This window comes from Trachemys scripta, chromosome 2 (assembly GCF_013100865.1).
Source record: "Trachemys scripta elegans isolate TJP31775 chromosome 2, CAS_Tse_1.0, whole genome shotgun sequence".
Taxonomy (NCBI): Eukaryota; Metazoa; Chordata; order Testudines; family Emydidae; genus Trachemys; species Trachemys scripta.
In genome coordinates this window covers 199,213,942-199,236,061 of record NC_048299.1, presented here as the reverse complement: position 1 = coordinate 199,236,061, position 22,120 = coordinate 199,213,942, and the positions used below count along the sequence as shown (strand labels likewise).

The following is a 22,120-nucleotide window of genomic DNA, read 5'->3' as shown; positions in this document are numbered from 1 at the left end:
AAGCAGACGACTTCTCAAAAATTGTAGACCAGTGTTATAAATCTATGAATCAATGACATCAGGGATGAATGTTATTTGTTTAGGGTAACATCCACCTTGTACTAGTTTTTTTTCCAGGCAATTGACATGGGGACAGTGAGTATTGAAACTCTCAATGAACAAGCAGCCAAGTTAAGATTTCGCAAAAGATAGATATTCTGGAGTTGAGAGATACAAGAGGCCCTCAGGAAGCTAACCAAACTTTCTATTCTAGCTGAGAATGCTAGCAATAGTTTGCTGCATCTTGAGGGCAATCAGAATAAAACCAATTCAGATTCCTTCTTCTATGAAATCCAAAATACATGGAATCTGATCCTTCAACACGTTTCTCTTTATCCTTGCCCCACTATCTAATCTTCTTCCATATTCTGGCTTATGTCATGGTATTGAATCTTCTCCTGGGGGAGTGAAGCAAGTTGAGCCGATTCCTACTAGTTTTTCACTCAACCCTTGCTCTACAGCACCTGGGTTGTCAAATCAAAGACTACAGAATTGGGACAAGATACTGCATCTTAGTGAAAGTCTACTGAGGATGGACAATGAACAGAATGGTCCACCATTGCCTCCAGCAGAAAGAGATGCCATTCGCTTGTTGGTCATGCTGGTGCCGTGAGGATCACAGAAAACTTCTCTCTTCAAAACTTAGGAGGACTTAACGTATAATAATGGGACTGGTGAGAGGGCAAAAATATAGTCAGGAAGAAAGCAGATTGGGTGCCTTCTCTCAGTTGCACTGAAAAGGTCAGGCTGAGATGGCAGGGAGCAGATTATGGCTTCTCAATTCTGAGTGCCAAGGTGCTTTAATTTCTGCCCTGGCATAGGGCCCATGGGACAGGCATGGCATAGCATAATGTACTCCATCATACTCAACAAGGAGTCCGGTGGCACCTTAAAGACCAACAGATTTATTTGGGCATAAGCTTTTGTGGGTAAAAAACCACTTCGTCAGACTAACACGACTACCCCTTGATACTTTCCATCATGCTCCTTTCCCTTCCTTCCCAGATACATCCCCTAGGGGGTGGGGATGTGTGGTTGGCAATGGACCCGCCTCTATAAGCTTTATGCCAGTGGGAAGTTCCCCGGCATTGGCACAGTTAGCTTTGTCATGCCTCTCCTTGTCCTCACCCTCCCCTGACAATCTACTATTAGTGTGGAGAGCATGGTCTGCATAGATGCCGTCTCTGCTAGATTTATCCCAGGGGGAAGTTCCCTTATGTCAGGGGAATTTCATGCTGGCCATTTGTATCCAGAATCCAGTCCTATACAAATATGAATCGTGTGTGAATGTATCTACGTGTGTGGGTACAGTCACTTAAGAGTTAATTACTCTTACTTCTATATACCTGATTGAGTAGTAGAGTGGCAGGCTACCCCCTTCCTCTATTTTTAATTCACTACTTGATTTACTTTCCCTTTGCAGATGTATCAGATATAGGGTGAGCAGGTTAGGAGCACAACACAACATTCTCATTTTCTTAGAACTTAAAGCTATTACAGCGGCCAAAGTGCCACGTCTTACAGTGAAGCTATTTTTGCATGCAATGCTGCAGTCTCATGTGTATACAAAATGCTGAACAAGGAGGACAAAAAGCCACTGCAGCAGGCAAGGAATGTCTGTCTTCTGAAGGCAATTAAAAGTGATCACATTCAGCACAAGTTCTATAGGCAAGGGGAAAAAGCGAAGATGGAAAAACATTACAAAAGGCTAGCTATAAATGAATTTATTTTCATCACTGGTGCCCATCTTCTCCCTGTATGATAACTACAGGGCCAGGACAAAACAGAGTTCAAACACACTCTTTCTGTTCATCGGCCAAGGAGCACAGCAATGCAAATAAATACTGTGGCTATGGGCATTAATTTTAAATTGAAAATGTGAGTGTGTATATGTGTGTGTGTGTGTGTGTGTGTCTCTCACACACACACACACTCTCTCTCTCTCTCTCAACTGCTGGAAAGTTACCAATACAGCCCTTAGAATCAGAATTAGCACGAGTGACTTTTAGGTTGTTTATTTCAGCACACAATTGTTATAAAAATTACAGTGGCCATGAACGTTGGAACAAAGACACAGATTAACATCATGCAACACTGGTAGAAATAATTGGATTTTGAATTATTTTGAGGTTATCTGATTCTCATTCCTAATTCGCATTTGCACTTTTCAGTGGATCTTAACAATATAACTGTGTGCTTACTCTAATCTTGCATAGTGTAATATGTTTTGCCATGTGGCAGTACAGACCTTTTCCATCTCCTCTCATTTGTTCAATGCAGGTCTACTGACCATTTTTTCTTTCACAATGTGCCTTATGGAAAAGGTAATATTTTACCTCAATACTAATTTATAGTTTTAATCAATCCCACTATTTTAATTGGAGTTTTGTCTGAAGGACAGGATTTGGCCCCATACATTTTATAAGTTATTTTCTTATAAACTTTAGTTTTTGCATTGCAAAAATCACATGGTAGCCTCTTCACAATCTTTTTGCTAATCAAAGAGAGAAATGGAAAAAGTGTGTGTGTGTGTTGTAATATTGCTATAGTCCTGTTGGGCCCATAATATTAGATGGGCAAGTCTGGTGAGATATCTTTTATTGGACCAACTTCTGTTGGTGAAAGAGACAAGCTTTCAAGCTACACAGAGCGGAGACCGGGAGAAGAGCTCTGTGTGACTGGAAACCTTGTTTCTTTCACCAACAGAAGTTGGTCCAATAAAAGATATTACCTGACCCACCTTCTCTCTCTAATGTGTACACACCCACACCCACCATCTGCCCCAGGGCCGGCTCCAGGCACCGGCGCAGGAAGCAGGTGTTTGGGGTGGGCAATGGAAAGGGGTGGCACGTCCGGGTCTTTGGCAGGGGGTCCCTCAGTCCCTCTCGGAGGGAAGGACCAGCCGCCGAAGAATGAAGCGGTGTGGTAGAGCTGCTGCCAAAGTGCCGCCAATCACGGGTTTATCTTTTTTGTTTTTCCTTCGCCGATTGGGGCAGCAAAAAAGCTGGAGCCGGCCCTGATCTCCCCCTTGTTCCACCTTCCACAATTAACCCAGTAGCAGAAACATGCATAAATCCTTAGCTGGTTGTCAGAAATATTCTGTATTTGGTGTAGCGAGCATTCCCTCCCCTACCAAGTCCTCGCTCCTCCCGCCTCCCTCCTGCCCGAGGCAATCAGCTGGGGCAATCAGCTGGCTTGCCGCGTTCGGGAGGCAGGGAAGGGAAGGGGAGCCTGTGCGCCGAGTCCTTGCTCCTCCCCCCTCCCTCCTGCTTCCAAAACACCACAAGCCAGCTGATTGCCCTGGGCAGGAGGAGCGAGGACTCGGCGCACCTCCACTCCCTCCCCTGCCTCCTACCAGCGGCAATTGCTGGCTTGCGATGTTTTGGAGGCAGGAGGGAGGGGGGAGGAGTGAGGACTTGGCGCGCTGGCTCCCCCTCCCTCCTGAACGTGGCAAGCCAGCTGATTGCCCCAGGTAGAAGGGAGGAGCGAGGACTCGGCGCACCTCCCCCCTCCCTTCCCTACTCAGCAATCAGCTGGCTTGCGGTGTTTAGAAGGGAGGGGAGGGAGGGGGAGGAGCCAGGACGCAGTGAGCAAAGTAAAGGGGGAGGAGGTGGTGGGGGGAGAAGAGGCGGGTCAAGGGTACGGGCTTGGGGGAAGGAGTGGAGTGGGCGGGCTGAAGGTTGAACCCCCCACCTCTGGTGCTTGCAGAGTAAGTGAAGCTTCCCTGGAACCTAACCCCACTTATTTACATTAATTCTTATGGGGAAATTGGATTTGCTTAACATCATTTCACTTAAAGTCACATTTTTCAGGAACATAACTACAACATTAAGTGAGGAATTACTGTATATAAGCACTGAGCCACTTGTCTCTTTCTACTGCAACTGTTGTCCTTTCAGTTTCATAATCAAACAGATATGCAGACATGTGCTTCTCTTGGACCAGCATAAAATTCTAAGCTCAGTTTACAACTAGTTACACAGCATGTATAAAGAACTTTCTGCCAATCTTTCAGGCTCCTAATCTGAAAAGATTCATCATAAAATGAGAGAGAGAGAGAGAGAGAGAGAGAATAAACAATCAGTTTTATGGTAGTTAAAAATGAACATTAATTTTTCAAGTAAATATATTAACTATAGTTATCACTGATTGCGCACTCAAGAATTTTGATGGTAAATCCACTGGTAGATGTTGAAAAGTGTACCTCAGAATAAAATCTATTCACTGGACAGTATTTAACTGGGTATGAGAAATCACTGAGGACTGGTCAATTCAAAAATATTTAGTTTAATAAAAATTGTGGGTTTAAAAAAAAAATCAGGTTTTTAGGAGAAATATATATGTATTATTTTTGCACACAGACACTGCAAGCAGTACTTCCATTTGTTTATTCACTCTTTAATTGGATTAGTGCATATTTTATTTATATATGTCTTACTGACTAAAAGATACATATCTTGAACACTAAAGAATTGCATTACAGAAATTATTTGTTAAAGAAATGTATTTGCTACACTAAAAACTCCACTCTATCTCCAATTACTTCAGTGCTACACATAGGGTCAAACTTAAATTAATGCCTCATAAAAAATAAACCTCTTATTACAGATTGGAAAGTACCATCTTGATGTACAATAAAGGGTGTTCATTTGCTTTCATTTAATTATTCTGTGTATTATGCTACTATAATATACAAGGTCCTTCACATTCATTATATCTAGCACCTTCAACCACCTTTCCATTCCTGAAAATATCTGACCTAGATTCTGAAGTGCTTAATTCAAGTATGTATGTACTATGCTATAGTAACATGTATAGGCCAAATGTCAGTGACATTGTATAACGCGACATAGTTTCTATTGGGGACAACCTTCTTTAATACTGTTTGAGCTCACAATTCTAAAAAGCCAGCACTAATCAAAAAAAAAAAAAAAAAAGGATTGCTAAATCCTGCTAAGAAGATTGGTGACCTAGTCCCGATTCTGGAATTGGACCAAATTAGGATCTCTGACTGCTACATCAGCAGCAGAGATCACAGTAGACCTAGCATTATATGAGCTCTGACTACATTGGTTTGGGTCACAGAATTTGCATGTTTTTGTATAAAATGCACATCTCAGAATAACTTGTGTACTGGAATCCAAAGCATCAAAAAGGAAATATGTAAATAATAAATATTTGAAGACTATGTGACTCTGCACATGGGAGCAGAAACAAGCCATAGAGACACATGCATGCCAGCTGCTTAAATGTATAGTAGCTCATCATTTCTACTGTCCAATGTGATAATTATCAAGTACTTGGGCATTCCAAATAGCAAATGTATCAGGAGAATATTTCTGAAGCATGAATTAAATATCCAGTATGTTTGTTACACTCCTGTATATAATACATCTGGAAGCTTCTTGATAGAGATAAAACTAGCTATGTACAATGGTCTTGGGGTACAAGGTATTTTTCTGAAATTGTGTGATTGTTTTTTAAAAAAAAACTCTAGATACTTCCATAAAAATTCTGCAGTAATTAGGTGGATCTATTGGGTTCAAATGCTGCATTTGAAGCCTTCCAACTGGCATAATAAATGTAGACATTTTCCTCATTCCACATGTTCTTAGATGGCATCAGCAAACTTTCCTCTTTCCTGTGCTGGATGCCACCTTTCATTTGTGATGTCGATCTGTTGCAAGATGATGCAGAGGATTCACTGATGTAAACTTGCCATAAAGACAGTTGATTGTTTCCTGCATTAGAAGAGTAATCAAGCACTACATACAAGGCTAGTTTATAACATCTGTCTGTTGTATTAATGTTAACATTTTTGTTTATTTTCAATAGGAAGAAATCTCCAGTCAATACAAAATGATTTAATGTCCAATCTTGCCATTAGAATTTCATAGCCACGGAGCTATCCCTGACCTACATTGTCACTCAGAGGGGAAAAAGAAAAATCATAACACAACTAAACACAGACAGACACTTTCTGCAATGGAACAGGCATTGGTGGCATTCAGGTTCTTAGATTTGAGATTCCTCTATAAATAATCACACCATTCACTGCCTGTAGCTGTCAAGAAAAATAACCAAAAAACAACAGCGAATATTAAAAAAATACATAGTTCAAGCTATGTCTATACTATAAGCATGGGGTGCGATTCCCAGCTTGCTTATACATAGTCACTCTAGCTTGATGAGCATTAGTGTGAATATAAATAGCAGCAGCAGCAGCACAGACAGTGGTGGCATGGCTTACCAGTGCTGAGTACGTACCCATGGGGTTCCGATGGGTTTGTGGTTTTCTTTTTTTTTTTTTTTTATATTGGGTTCTGGGAAGTGGGCAGGCGTAAGCCTAAGGGGAGGATCCACAGGGCCTGGAACTCAAATAATTATGGGGGACAACTAATGTAAAAACAGGGACAGGAGTGCGGTCAAAGGGTCAAAAGAAGGGAACCTGACGGGGACACCGAGCAGAGAACCCCAGACAGCACCCACTGCTCCTCAAAGGCGTCAAGGGAGCCAGTGGACGCCGCCCAGAGGAACTCTGCCCGGATACGTGAACGGACAGAGGATCGGAAACAGGCCCCACAGTCACAGGAACCTCCATCAGCCAACCTCCTCTCCCTGGTTTTATAGATGGCCTGTTTAGCCAGGGACAAGAGGAAGTTGACCAGGAGGTCCCGGGACTTTGTGGGGCCACGGATAGGGAGTGCATAAATGAGAAGGATGGGTTTGTGCTTGGCAGGCTAAGCTGAGCCACCGCTGCCCATGTTAAAAGCGACTCCACTCCCATTTATATTCACCTTAGCACTCATCAAGTTAGTGCTGGTATGTGTATGTGAGCTGGTAATCACACCCTAAGCTCGTAGATACAGCCTTTGTTTGAAAACCCAGAGAACGTTGCACTGGGTTTGAGTGGAGAGTTACCCAGCTGACACATTAGGACTTTATATACATATGGCAGCTAATGTTTTTAGAAGCTGATACAAATGGGTGTGGGGTTTTTATTTTTTGTTATGGCCTGTTATCACATGGAACAGTAATTTCCATATAGATGAAAATGGGAGCAACTGACTTCTGAGATGGAGGTTAATGTGGGTTGTTCAGAGGTGAAGGGGAATGGATAGAAGGGCAATTCAGCAACTGAGAAGAGGGGTAGGACATGTGCCAGGAAACATCAGGGAGGCTCAGCGGCACGGTGATTTGGGCAGGTGGCAGGAAAATCAGACATCTGGGAGGGTTGGATAATGACTCTTATCAAAGGTCTGGGGTGGAGTAGCTAGAACTGGAATCAGTATGGAAATGAGTAGATGGTTCAAAAGTAGCAGGAGGCTTTAGCTTCTGGGATTTAGTTACAAGTTAGGTTACTTGGTGGGGGAGAGGAAAGGTTAAACAGGACACTTCAGATGCTGGGGATAGGTTTGATTATTTATATTACAGTAGTGCTTACAGTTCTCAACCAAGATTGGGTCCCCATTGTGTTAGGTTCTGTACTAACATGTAGTAAGAGACAGACAGTCCCTGCCCCAAAGAATTTATAATCTCTATAGACAAGACAAATTTGGAGTGGGAAAAGAATCAGGCACAGAGAGAAGTGACTTGTCTAAGGTCAAATAGGCAGTGAGCAACTGAGGCAGGAACCCCAGTCTTCAAACCCTCACTCAGGTGCCCTATTCACTAGACCACACTGCTTTCCATGTTAAGTAGCTGAAAGGGGTGGTCTGGAGCAAAGTTTATGGAGAAACATACAGTATTAGTCTACAGTGCAATCACAAATGACAACTGTACAGCTAAGGGTTAACCTGGGCAAAGACCCATGGATAATTTATTTTTAAGGAACAATTTTAGGGACGTGTAAAGCACTGCTGTGGCTTTTAGCCACAATCAGGAGAAGTAACAGAGGCATTTGGGCTTCAGAAGTCACATTGCCTCCTGTGGTGCTCCTTAATGCAGAGGGGATGCCCTTGCGGCAACATTCTGTCAAGGTGCAGCACATACTCCCTTGTACATCAAGCAAGTTCTGCTGGCTTGTGCAGAGTGAATGGGAAGGAAGGCATCACCCTGCCTTACCCCTAACTCCCTTAGCTCTCCAGGAGCTTAGTTTTCCTTGCTAGCAAGCAGCAGTTCTCATGCAGAGGACAAAGCAAGACTGCATCTGTGGCTGCCCTTGCACCGGAGATGCAAAGTGATGGTGGAGCAGTCTATCCTCTCCAAATCTTACTTGGGGCTATCTACAAGCTATACCATAAGGGATTATGGATTATCTGGATTTCCACGCTGAGCCACAAACCAAAACATTATTCAGAGGGTAGCAAGGCTCCCTCCATCAGCTCATTTTCAACTTGTTTGTTGAGTGGAAGGAAACAGGAAAAAGCTGGAAAATACCACAGACCAGCTATTGATTTCTAGAACACTCTGCTTTTGAAATTAAGTATTTATATTCAGAAACAGTAACTTTAGATAGAAAGCCAGCAAAGTTGTATGTATAACTATATTTATTAAGAGCACACTGAAGCTTGGAAGCCTCCTACCGACATGTGTCAGATAACATAGCCTTAGCTGAATTCCTTGGATAATCAGAGTCTGCCCTAATTAGGGAGCGTGGGGAAAGAAAACATTCTGTATGATGATGCTTTTCAATCCAGTTACATTTTCACTCCTTACCAAGGATGTGTCAGTAAAACCTCCCAAAACCAAAACTAATTTTGTTAAGCTGCTTTAATTGTAAGTGATGACTCAGTCAAAAGAAGCAGCATGAGTAAAAACTTCCTCTTGTATCCAGCGATAAGTTTAGTGTATATGCTGTGTGTAAGAGACCATGTTTGGAATTTCCCTTTTAGTATGCTCCCTCAGCACATGTAGGAAGTTCAACATTATTAAACAAGTCTAAAAGCCAAAACTATAGCAAAAGAATAGATCATGCCACTTAGGCACAACCTGCGTTGGAGGCAATACAGAGCCATTCTCCCTCAGCGAGACAGTGTCTCCTGAGCTCCTGTATACCGGCACCATATTCTCCTTCCCTCAAGAGGGCCAATGTATCTGTCTACTTGTATGGCTCTCATCACTATAGTATGTGAGCATCTCACAATCACTAATGGATCTGTAGCCTCATGAACTCCTTGGGAGGTAAGGGAAGTACTACACCCATTTGTCAAGTAAAGAAAATAATCTCCATGGGATCTTCTATCCAAAAGCAGTATTACGAGCTGGGTGTGGAAAGTGCAGAAAAACCAAGACAGGTGCCACTAAAGTAAGTTACCAAGTTTTCTTTTCCATGCCTCTTAATTACTTGCAATGGTGGTAAAGGAAAAAGTGAGACTGCATATTGTATACATTTGAAATCTACCCTGTGATAGTCCTTTAGAACTAGATGCCATTTTGACCTTGTCTAGTTCTTTCTGGAAAGGATCTACATACTCCCACTTAAAGAACTTTCTCTCCAAGGGGAAGGAGATATAATATGCCTCTGTGATATGCGAAGCACTATTTATCTACCTTAAGTATGTCTCCCAAATAGGAATTCCACCATGCACTGGTGGAACAAATCTGTTTATTCCAGTATTCCCCTTTCAATTTAGGATACTATTTTGAGAAATGCCAGATATCTAATAAATCATGTAACTGGCCAGACAAATGTTTGAATATAAAACCTCTCATTTCATTTCAAATTAAGCATGAACATTTGTAATATAATATAGTATATGGAGATATACCTATATCATAGAGCTGGAAGGGACCCCGAAAGGTCATCGTGTCCAGCCCCCTGCCTTCACTAGCAGGACCAAGTTCTGATTTTTGCCCCAGATTCCTAAGTGGCCCCCTCAACTCACAACCCTGGGTTTAGCAGGCCAATGCTCAAACCACTGAGCTATTCCCTATACTGCCTGGGGAACTGGGGAAAACCTCTGGTGTTAAGATGTGGGGTTTTCATTATTTTCTCATAGAACATTTTTAATAAATACATGGAGTCGACATGTTCTTCCAATTACTACCCAGGAACATCAAGTTGACTGAAAGAACTGGATGAAAGAAAGATTCAGTTCTGGGGGAAAGTGAGGGACAAAACTAACAGTGCTCTTTGACATATCAGTAATCTAACTTATCTATGGAATATCAAAATAATATGGCAATAACCCAACTTGCTTTATTTAATGCTGTAGAGACCACAGAAATAGTTACCATGGAAACTTTTGTTTTCCTTTCCTGAAACCCTGTCTGTAGAGCCCTGAAAATCCACGGGTATCTGCTTAATATCTGTGGACCATTTTTGCAGATAGCAGCGCGGATGTGGTTACAAATTTTGTATCTGCACAGGGCTCTGATGGCAAGAGCCGGGCGGGCAGCTGTGAGGAACCACAGCGTGGATCCTCCACCTGCCCTGGGCGGGGAGCTGCTTGGTCCCCATGCCCAGGGCAGGTGGAGAGTCCACTGAGTCTCCACACAGCTGCCCGCCCGGCTCTTATCGTGGCTGGGTTGCGGCTCCGAGCCGCTCCTGCCCCAGTAAGAGCTGGATTGGGGAGAGCTGCACTGGCAGCTATAGGGAGCCTGGGTCCCTCCACCTGTCCTAGGCAGAGAGGCTGGGGTCTGCTTGGGCCCCCCCGCCTAAGGCAGGTGGAGGGTCCACGGAGTCTCCGCACAGCCGCCTGCCTCTTATCATGGCTGGGCTGTGGCTCCAAGCTGCCCCCCTGACCAGAGCTGGGTCGGGGAGAGCCGTGCAGGCAGCTGTGGGGAGCCTGGGTCCCAGGACACTGGGCGGGAGCTGCTTGGTCCCCTGGCCCAGGGCAGGTGAAGGGTCCGCTGCAGCTCCCCACAGCGACCTGCAAAAATTATCAGCTGATTTGCAGGGCTCTACACTGTGGGCCAGGCTGAGGCATCCCCATCCACCTGGAGCCTGGTCGGAGAGAGTCGTGTGGGCAGCTGTGGGGAGCCAGTGCGGACCCTCCACCTGCCCTGGGCGGGAAGGCCTGAACAGCCCCTGGGCAGCTCCACAGGTCTCCCCCTCCCAGGCCAGCATGGAGCTCAGCCGGGGAGCCGTGGGGAGCTGCAGCAGACCCTCTACCTGCCTGCAGTGTGAGCAGCCCCCAGCCGTGTCTTCGCTCCCCCCGGGTTCCCTGCCTGGCCAAGAGCAGGTGGAGGGTCCGCGAATCTGCACGGGCTCCCCACAGCTGCCCACGCAGCTCTCTCCGACTGGGCTCCAGCGGGAGAGGGGAGGGATGCCTCAGAGCCTCAGCCTGGCCCCCAGTGTAGAGCCCTGCAAATCCGCAGATAATTTTTGCGGATTGCGTATCTGCGAAGGGCTCTACCTGTCTGGTAAAACTCAAAGACACAGAACTGAAGATGAAGAATAAATTCTCAGGGGGCTCTAACTGCTGAGCCTTTTGAAAATAAAACAAATATTCTGCCATTTATTTTGACCTAGTAGATTGTATCTTTCTGCTCATTCAAGAAATTGGTTATCCCCTGTCTGTAAATACTCACATTTATAGGTTTAGAGCAAAAGCCATGAAGACAGACTACAGTCTGTTTTAGGAAGTCATTCCATATTAGACCATCTGTACGGAATGGTCGATAATTAAAAGATTCCAGGGCATCCAGCTAAGTTGCACCAACCTGTCGAATAGAAAGCCAAAACAGGGGGAGGGGAAAGGGAAATAGAATTCTTATACGAATTCACTTGGAAATGCTCTGCTTGAAGCTGGAGGAGCTCAGAAGGAAAAACAATATTCATTTTTCCTCATTTTAGGAAACCCTGAATCAGAGAATTCACTTTCAATGTTTCAGAGGATCTGAAATCTAGGGATATATTGTCAAAGTGCAGTTCTGGATCTCTTTTGATATTGGGCTCTTTAAAGTACAGGTCAGGCCTGAGACCAAGAAGTTTACTTAACTGATTTCTGCACTGCTTGGCTAGAGGATTACATAGCTCTAGGATTCTTCTCCTCAGCAGGATTAGTTTGGACTCAAACCCCTGTCCTGGATGTATTCATCAGATCAGGTTTCTGATTCTTGTCAAGAGTAATCTGAGAAAGAATGGGGAACATCTCCCACTGGGCTTTCTTCCAAGGTGAGAAAAGATTGGTGGAAATAGTACTCAGCGCCTTTTTTGACCTGACCAGATCGTTGAGGTATGATGCATTTAATTTAATTTCTATGATCAATCCTGATCTTTACCATGGGATTACATCAAAGGGCAAGAAGCAGTATCACTGGCAGGCTGGTAGTACACACTGCAGGACTACTATGCTGCATTGCTCGGTGGAGCCAGATAAGCCGCCCTGCCAAGTGTCAGACAGCTCACTTGATACTCAGACATCTGACACTGATGCCTGCCCACATTTCACGGATGATGTCATATGTATATTTGAGAGAAAAACTCTTCTCCCATAGAATGCCCTTTGGAATTAGGGCCAAATCCTAAACTGATTGAAGTCACTGACAACAATTCCATTGATTACACTGGTTCAGGACCAGGTCTTAGAGCAGGCATAGTCAATTATTTTTTGTCAAGGTCCAAATTTCTTGGTCAAGGTATAGTCAAGGTCCAGACTCCAGAGAAAGTAATAATTATAAAAAAATAAAGATAAGAAATAAATAAAAAGATCTTGGGGTCCATTCAAAAGCATCTGGTTGTCCGGATTTGACTCGTGGTCCACCTATTCACTACCCTTGCCTTAGAGGATTAGTTTTGTATTCATAAATCTTGTAATATCTAATACTGTCATTGATCATTTTACATATTATGAAGCAATTCATTCCAACATGATTGAGTCGTCTAACTGTATATATAGATATTAAAAGCACTTAAGCAAAAACTTTGTTCAGCACAATCTAAACACAAATGACCAAGTTCTCAAAAAGGCATAAAACTTGGGTCCCAAATTTTGTAAGCAAAAAAACATTTTTCACCTACTGTAAGCTTGTGCACATGAACATTCAAATTTGTCTGAGAACACTGCAGCTGCATGCACAAAAATATATATCTAGGTATCAGTTTTGCACTCAGAAATGCAGAAATACTTTCTAAATTGAGCTAATTTATTGAGATAATTTCCATAATAATACATGAAACATCATTTTATCAAAGCAAATCTTTCACATTCAAAACCTGGCGAATATAAAGTCTAAGACAATTGTACTTTGAGTACTGCTTATTCATAAATCAAGCTCTTAAACTGTACAGCACTGGATGGATTCCTTTCCTCTTGGGCTGTAATTTTATATTAGAGATGCTGAAAAACAGATTCTCTCTCTTTAGGATGCTTAGTATAGCAGGCTATACAGCTGATGCAGTAATCTTTCTAAGAAAGATAGTCTGACAAACAAAAATAATTACAATTTTCTTCATCTATAATCTCCCCATTAGAGGTTAAAATTTGTCTCTGTCTCTCATTCAACTGGATTAGCTCAGGTTTCTCTTTTCCACAGAGCAAGTCCTTGAGTTGTGTATCTAACAATACTGAATGAGAGTCTTTTCTTTCTTATCCTTTCAACTCAATCTCTAAATATGGCAAGTTCATGATTTTCATAACTGGCAAGTACTTTAATCCTTCACAATTTGAACCATGGACCTGTTCCTTTTCTGCTTCATTTCACTCATCTGTCTGTAATCTCCCTAGAAAGCACAGCAATTCATGAGCTATCTTCAGCCCATTCTAGGTGTCAATCTTCTTCATTTCCTTCTTCAGGCATTTGTGAGATTATTCCTTCTCCCAAGAGTTTATTATCACTTTTTCACCATGTTTGGGCCTGGTATTCCACCTCCGTAGTGCTGCTAGATGTGCTACATACCACATACTTTACATACAGCTGCTCGTGTTCACTGTTGTATCAGATTGCATGCTTTCTGTGACTTCTGCTGCACTTGTAGTGTATTCCAAGTCAGTGGCTGTTTTGTTTTGGGAAGGGATTTATGTCCTCACATTATCCTTTTTTTGTCCTTTCCACCACTCTTTCAAGTCTTTCATAGACCAATAATTCTTTATTGCACAGTTTATTTTGTCGGCAGGAGTTGTATTTTCTGAACTATTAGGGTAGGATTTTAACCTTATTGACAATAGCTGCACCAAAACATAAGATAGAACTCTCACCATGAGTAGACACTTCAGATGATCTGAGAGAAAGTCTGTTGATCGGTGAGCCAGTGACTCTAGAAAGATTGAAATTCCAAGACTTTTTTTTTTGGCATGGAACTCCTTTACAGGAAACATACAGTAGCTCCTAATTTTTTATTTTTATCATTTTGTGTTTTCAATGACAACTGTATTGTATATATAGGAACAATGTATGAATAAAGGCTTCTGCTCTTCTAGTAGTAGTTGTTCCAGAGGTGACGCGAGGGGAGGGAGGCCGTTGGGTCACGTGCCCACCCAGTTTTCTGCCAGGTTTATATTTGGTTCTTTTGGGGGTGGCGGGTTTGGGTTCAAAATACGTGCCCTTCCCCATCTACAGTTACACACAGTCTCTGTGACCTCAAAAGAAAGACATCCATAGACATAAGCCAACTGCTGCCCTCAGTAGATTCATAATGTAAAAATGCAGTGGAGTTTGTGGCATTGAACCTACTGTTTTATATTTTTCGCAGAACAAAAAGGAGGTTGTGTGACCTATTTTTGTCTGTTTCTGGTTTGGAATGCCTTCATGCCATGAAACATATTCCTGGGCCAGGAAAAAAAACCCACCACAGCCAGGGATGCTGGAGGACCAAAAGAGGAAGTTTTCAGCTGAGTCTTAGAATTTTTTCTCTGTGAATACAAGCCACATTACAGAGCTTTGGGTCTGCCCACTGTTACTCTCAAGTTAAGTTCTTTGCAAATATGCATTGGAGCACTATCAAAAGGGAGCATCCTGGTGTAATACAAAATAATGGAAGCCTGAGAGAGACAGAAAGGTAAGTTAGTAGGAGGTGAAGACTCCTACACGGTAATAATGGAAGAAGAGGGTGTGACTGATGATACAGAGAATGGCAAGGAGATAATGGATTAGTAAAACCTGTTTCTGATGTGTCTGACTCCATGAGTGTGTGCAATTTTAACTGTCAGCTTATTACCCTGATGAGCATATAATTGATATGCTGTAGGATGTGTTCTACCTGAGAGCAATATACTGCTTTAAATAATATTAATATTTAGCATTCATAAGGTGCTTGTCATCTGTAAAGCACTCTACAACCAACTAATTGATCCTCACAGTCCTCAGAGAGTCAAGTAGCGAAATAATATCCTTATTTCACAGTCTGGGGAATGCAGTTCTAAAGGGTAAGTGACTTGCACAAGGCCACACAAGGAGTGACTGGCAAAGCTATGATTGTAACTCAGGACTGGATTCTAACTTTCTGAGATTTTGCTTCCTCTTGGCCCCTTTTGGGATGGGATATGATGCATTCAACACGATAGCATTGATCGGGTTATTACTACGTGGTGATGCTTATGTCAACAGCTGGTGGTTTGCCACATTTCACTTTGGCTCACTGCCTTAAAAATTAAAAATGAACGCTACACATCTTGTAAGAGGGAATTAAGTGGACAGAAGCACAAGGAACTTCAGCATTTAATCTTTGAGTATATTTTTCTAAAAGAGCATCTGGTTTTTATGGCGATCACATCACATCCATGCATGACTTTTTAGGCCTTTCCCCTTGATCTCCTAATGTTCAGCTTACCAAGATGGAACTAGCATAACTGCGCCCAGCAACATAAGTAGTTCTGTCTTTTGGGGCTGTCCTTAAAATGTTGATAGGGTTTTTTGGAGATGTGACAGGTGAGGTTATCCCTTATCATTATGCTATAGTCTCTTTGGATCAGCCATATAACTCTACTGCTAGCCAGAGCGACTGCACAGGAACTTTTCCCTCCACTTCTATTTGAGGCATGGAGTTCTCCTGAGATCTCTTCATTTTCTTTCCTCAGTCTCCCTGGCCAACTAACCCTTCTCGGGAGGTCAGGGTATAGAGTTAAAAGGCATTATTCCTCTTGGCATGATGTCATATCCTTCCCTTGCCAGATCAGTTGTGCCAGCAGCGGAACCTTTTGCACAGAGAAATTAGACTCTCCTGGGATCTACCATGCATTCTTGAGCGCTGCACAGAAGCCTACAGTTGGCTTGAAAAAGCACAAGTTTAATACACAAACATGTTGATAGTTTAATATATTGGTAGGAAGGCCTGATACAGGACTGCAATGCCAACATCGTCGTCTGCCATGTGCACAAATTCACATGTACAAATCTGCAAAGCAGTGGAACTTTGGTCCTCTCAAATGTGTTTAATTTTGCCTTTCCAGTACCTGTACTGACATCTGCTTTGGTGAATACAGTTACATATCCTTACACATGTAACAGCTGAAATGCTATCCACTTAAATTGGATAATCTTTGGACAGACAAAAGCATTTCTGGATGATAGTGAATATTATGAATAAAGGATATTTTAATTATCAGAGTTCATAAATCATAGTGCAATTTATACTGGATATTGGACATTTTGTGAGGACAGACATTGAGTAATCATACAGACTTATAGGAGAGAAAGAAGACAGGCAATAAGACAATGACATCTATATGCTAGCATTTTGACACTTCAACTTACATTCAGTACATATTTGGAGAAAGAGTGCAAATTCCTAGAAGAAATTCCTAGAAGAAAACATTATTCATACTACTTTATTTGCATAAATCAGAGTCTAACTTAATAAATTTCTCCTTCTACTTCATCCTATGTCCTCATAAAACTTGTCTTACTCATAATATTTTCATCTATCTAGTGAAATTTGCTTGATTGCACTCCACACAGTGACTTTGATTTTCCACCTAAGTGATTAAGACTTCAGTAAGTTCAACTCTTCCCATTAAAGCAAGTATCTATGTGTGGGTTTCCATACTATTTGCTGTCAGATATAAAAACAGGTCTGGAGGTCAAAAAGTAAAGCAACAATCTGAGATTAGTGGTAATGTCACAGCAGCATATCACACCAGCTATCTATTGCTAGTCTAGAAAGAAACTGTAGAGTACTCAGCCAATGAAACTAAAATGTACTTGACAGCAGATTTTTCAAGTTACTATGTATGTAATAAATCACACCTGCTGTTTACAGCTAAGCTCTTGGCATTGCAAAAATACTTTTGCTCCAAATTTTAAAGCGTGGTCATGAATAAAATTCTGAAGACCTTGCTCAAACAACGCTTCTTGTTGAAATCAAGTCAAGACTGAGTGAAAACTGTGTAAGAACTTCAGAATTGGGCCCCACATGCAGCAGCAACCTTCTACCTTTAGAACAGTGGCTCCCAACCTTTTTGGATTATAGCCCCAAAATTTGTGATGGAGTAATGGCTGCTTCACGGTTTAGGGCCCCTCACATCCTCCCCTGGTGTGGTTGCCACATCTCACCTTCTTCTCTCCACTCCCACATTTTCTCTTTGGTGCTGTTTTTCTCCAGCCTTTCCCCTCCCTCCACCATCAGAACTTTTTCTTTTCTACATATTTTCACAGATTTTGCTTTCCATTTTTATTTTATCTCTACTCTTGCCTCTCCCTGCTTCACCTTCTTCCACACTTTTACAGTCTCATTTTCCCCTTCCTCTTCTGTACCTGGTGGCTTTTCTTCCCTACCACACACTTCTCAGTTACCAAAAGGATCCATGCTGGGTGGAGGGAGCAAATGGCTCCTGTGGGAGGCCTACGGGTTGCAATGGGAGCACTGACATGGCACATAAAAGGGCAGCCTGCGTGAAGAGAGTGTGCAGGGAAGCTGGGTTGCCTATAAAGCTCCCAGCTGCTCTCTACTGCTGGGATTTAGGGTAAGGCCTGGTCCCCACTTAGTCCGGACTTCGGACTAAGGTACGCAAATTCAGCTACGTTAATAACGTAGCTGAATTCGAAGTACCTTAGTCCGGACTTACCGCGGTCCAGACGCGGCCGGAAGTCTCCCCCCGTCGACGCCGCGTACTCCTCTCGGCGAGCTGGAGTACCGGCGCCGACTGTGAGCACTTCCGGGATCGATCCGGGATCGATTTATCGCGTCTTAACCAGACGCGATAAATCGATCCCAGAACATCGATGGCGTGCCGCCGGACCAGCCGGTAAGTGAAGACTAGGCCTAAGTCTACACATGGAGCAGCAAGTGTAAATTCCATCTCAAGAAGACATACCCGGACTAGCTCTGATCAAGCTAGTGTGCTAAAAATAGAATGCAGCTGTAGCAACATGAGTGGCGGGAGGGGCTAGCCAGCCTAAGTACGTGACAGGTTTAGACGGTAATGCTAGTGTCTTGGACAGGTACTGGGTAGTGTCTTGGACAGCCAGCCTCTCCCTGCCATTCGAGCTGGGGTGGCTACACTCTGTTTATAGAGCACTAGCTCAATCAGGTGCTATGTGAGGACCCGGGAAAGGGGAAGCCCTTGGAGATCAGAGGCTCCCTTTCTTTAATGAGTTTCACTGTGAGTGGTCCAGGCTGAGTGTCACATACAGTCACATGCATCTAGAACCCCATGCTCCTTCTCCAGAGTGCTCCTATACCCCTCTCTGTGGAATAAAACTGAGTTCAGTCCTCAATCTCCTAGAGAAGACATTGAGAACTGCTTGGCATTTGGCACTTGTGAAAAAACAGACCATTTATTTAGATCTAGATTTAGGCCCCCATTTTTGAAAATCTTGCCCCCTGAGTCTACTCCGTTTTTTAGTAGAAGAACTTTTCTCCACAATAGAATGAATTAGGATATACAGGGAACAACAGATACAGCAAAATAGAGAGAGGAAATAACAATTTACCTCCACTTCACATCCATATTCAGAGCCGTCCAAGAGCGTCACTTTGCACTGCATGTTTTTCGGCTTTTTAACAATCTTTAGAGGAGATCTGGAGAGTTTGCTAGATGAGGATTTTTGAGAGAGCTTGTCGTCTTCAAACTGCTGGTATTCCAGCTGTTTTGCAGCAGCAGCAGCAAACTCCCGTTCTCTGTCAGTGACCTGTGAAGAGCAAATGGGAAGATTAAGTTTCAATTTCAGATTAAAATAGTGGCTGTACAATGCAGCCATTCAGAATCAAAATGCACAACTGGCTTTCATCTTATGGAGAGACTATTCACCACTAACAGTTACCCAGCTGCAACATACAAAAAAGAACTTCATCTTTATTGTTTGGGAAAGCTTGCTTTAGTCAATAAAACAACTGTGTGACTTCCTGTAACTGCCACTTTGAAAGATAAATATATGGCTGGGAAAACCCACTGCAGTAGTGTTATTTTGGGCTTATCCCTGGGTCAGCATTTGAGACATCTATAAAGCTCTTATGATGCAATATTGATTGTGGTCCTTTCCCCTGGAACAGATTGTCAGAGCCACTCTAACCTTCATATAGCCACCTTTAATAGTAAATGCACTACATCAGTTGAAGCTCCATTCCAGTAATGGTTACCTCTATAACCAGTTGTGCCCCTGCTAGCCTCCAGACAAAATTTTGACAACAAAAGCATAGTAATACCTAAGCTAAAGTATAAAATATTCATCTTTTAGTCATCTCACTACCATGAAAAAAAATGCATCTGATTTGGCTCTGAACAAATTCAATATAATCAGCAGCCAGCAGCACTGAAATTCATCACAATTTAATCCTCTGAGTCTGTTTTCCTTCAGCGCAACAAGACCTCATGAGACTGGATCAAATCTGTCCAAAAGCTTTAATCTGCTTTCAGACCAAAACAGTCCTGCGTCACACTGGTAGTGCACAAGACTGTACGGCACACACTGCATCACCACAATATTCCACCTAAATGCAGGGATCTTTCCCTGAGGAATCTCCTGGAAAAAGGTCTCCCAAACATTAGTTTTCCTTCTTTATTCTGTTTGAAGGGGAGAAGGCACTTAGGGCCGGATACATGTCAAGTGATCTAAGCCTGCAAATATAGTGCTCAGTTGTGGTTTTGCTACAGCCCCATGGCAAGGGGCAAAGCATAGCAATGCTGTCCCAGGAGCAGACGAGGACCCAGATTGTGAGGACAGTCACAATCTGGTCCTGGGTTCCCCGCTTCCTCCAGGCAGGAACTAAAAGAGACCAGCCCTATATCTGGCTCACATTATTTCCCCTCCTGTGCCTGTTTAAATACACTGTCTGGTGTACTATGTTACCATGCCCCTGTCTGCTAATTCACACCTCATCCATATGCAGAGACTGGTCTCCCCGTGGGAGTAAGGCAGTGCCTTATGCCTCTTGCTTCCCTTTGTGGGAGCACAGTTAAGGGTCACTGTCTGGCCCTCATCTTGGAGCAGAAAGCAAGAAGGAGAGTCAGTCTAGGAAGATATAAAAAGGAATAGAGAAGCCTCTTTCAAAATCCAGCACATCCTCTTAACAGCAATAAAACATGCTGGGGGCGGGCAGGGGATGACAATGGAAAACAATCCCTGCTATCTCTGCTGGATCTCCTGTCTTAGCTTAGCTACATATTAGTTGAGCGCTTTCTCTTTCAGGCACGTAGGGACAAGAACCTCAACTCCCCCTGAAGCTAATGGGCGATGACAGCATTTAGTGCGCCATGGGATTAGGGCCTTGTAGAGTAATTAATGTCCATAGTGCTCATGGTGTGTAGATGAAGGACAGCTTTGGAGGGTGGAGGATGGGGATGAACATCCCTTAAGAAGGCAGGTAAGTTGTTCAAAAGGAAAGACCAACGATAACAAAAGCAGAAGAGATTGCTGTTTTAAGAGTAAGAGGCATCTTCAGTCAGAAAGAACTCCCAGACCTCCTCCTTATGGGTTGTTGATTTGTTTCACTGAAACCTGCAACAGACGTTAATTTCTCTACATATGCATACAAGAGGTTTCACTGGTATTATTTTGTTGGACTAATCAAGTAGACCCAAACGAAACCAAATGAAATCTGTCCAAGGTTAGAATCACAAAGGATTTTCTATAATTTGTACAGAGCACAAAAACATGCCAGGAACTATTAGAGAGGGCCCCAAAACTGTGATGACATGTCCATGCATTGAAATGATTTCAAAGTGAATTAAGCCTCCTCCTCTTAAAGAAACTTGACATTCTGTTGGTGCTGTTATCTAGGGCAAAAGCAACCACTAAGAAGCAACCGGATTCACTAGGTTATTTTGAATTTTGCATGCATAGGTGCATTCTCTCCCGAGCCACATTCTCCTCACGGCCCATTTATGCTGTATTTTTGGAGCATTTCAATGCCACGGCTTGCCATGCCATCAACATCTAATAGAGCGGAAGTTGCTTCAGGGTTGTTGTTGGAACATAATTTTTGCAGTTACAGCATTAGTGATACAGACAGAAAAGCCGAACAGCAGTAGGGCTGTCTTCTGATCATATAATTTGGGCGTTGTTCAAGCAATTTACTGCCAGTTCGGGGATTCAGAGTCAGTGAATAAATAAGGAGTTTTACACTAAAATGTTTTACTTCTGAATCTTTCAGGGGTGGGCGTGTATGTGGTGTTTAGTTTGATATAGCCCCATTTCATTTTCATGGGTTTCATTTCAGCTTGTTGGCTTTAGAAGCTGAGAGAGGACAGTCAAATCCCAGAAATTCTCTGGATATTGGTCCGGTATAATTGGGGTCTGTTTATGAAGTCTTTCACCCTCCAAGAACTTGGTGGATTTACTAAATAGATTAGTTCAGAAGGGAACACAGTTTGGAAATCCCTAAACATACATGTGTGAAGAAGTAGTAACTTTTTTCCAGTCGCTGTGAAGTCAGCAGGAGTTCAGTGCTATTCTCTGCAGTGAGAGGGTCATCAACACAGATAATAATAATGGAAGACTGGGAGAGAGGACAAGGAAAAGTGAAGCATCTAAGAGAAGACCCACAGCCCTGGGAGACTGATATATGACAGTCACGTAGAGTAATAAAGGAGGAGTCAGAGGGAGAGTCACGTTTCTGTGAGAACAAGGAGATGGAGAGCATGTGGGAGAGAGATCATGAACTGCAGTTGGTTTGGAAGATTTGTGTTACAGTTGCATTCAGCTGGTGAGAAGGGGCCCTCAAACGGGCAATTCAAATAAAAACATGTGAATATTTACATTGCCATGGTCATTTGAACATGCAATTGCCGTGCTTATGGATCTGTCTGAACATCTGAAG

At 42.9% G+C, this 22,120-nt stretch overlaps 1 protein-coding gene across 31 annotated transcripts in view; it reads right to left on the bottom strand.

Annotated features, from left to right (window-relative positions):
- The window catches only part of EPB41L3 (erythrocyte membrane protein band 4.1 like 3), a 192,879-nt gene that overhangs the window by 61,070 nt on the left and 109,689 nt on the right, over positions 1-22,120 (bottom strand). For all 31 annotated transcript variants that reach the window (XM_034762672.1, XM_034762662.1, XM_034762663.1 and 28 more), the window contains one exon: positions 18,796-18,993. In XM_034762672.1, coding sequence (XP_034618563.1) covers positions 18,796-18,849 — 54 coding nt within the window. In that variant the 5' untranslated portion in view covers positions 18,850-18,993. The remainder of the gene's footprint in view (positions 1-18,795; positions 18,994-22,120) is intronic.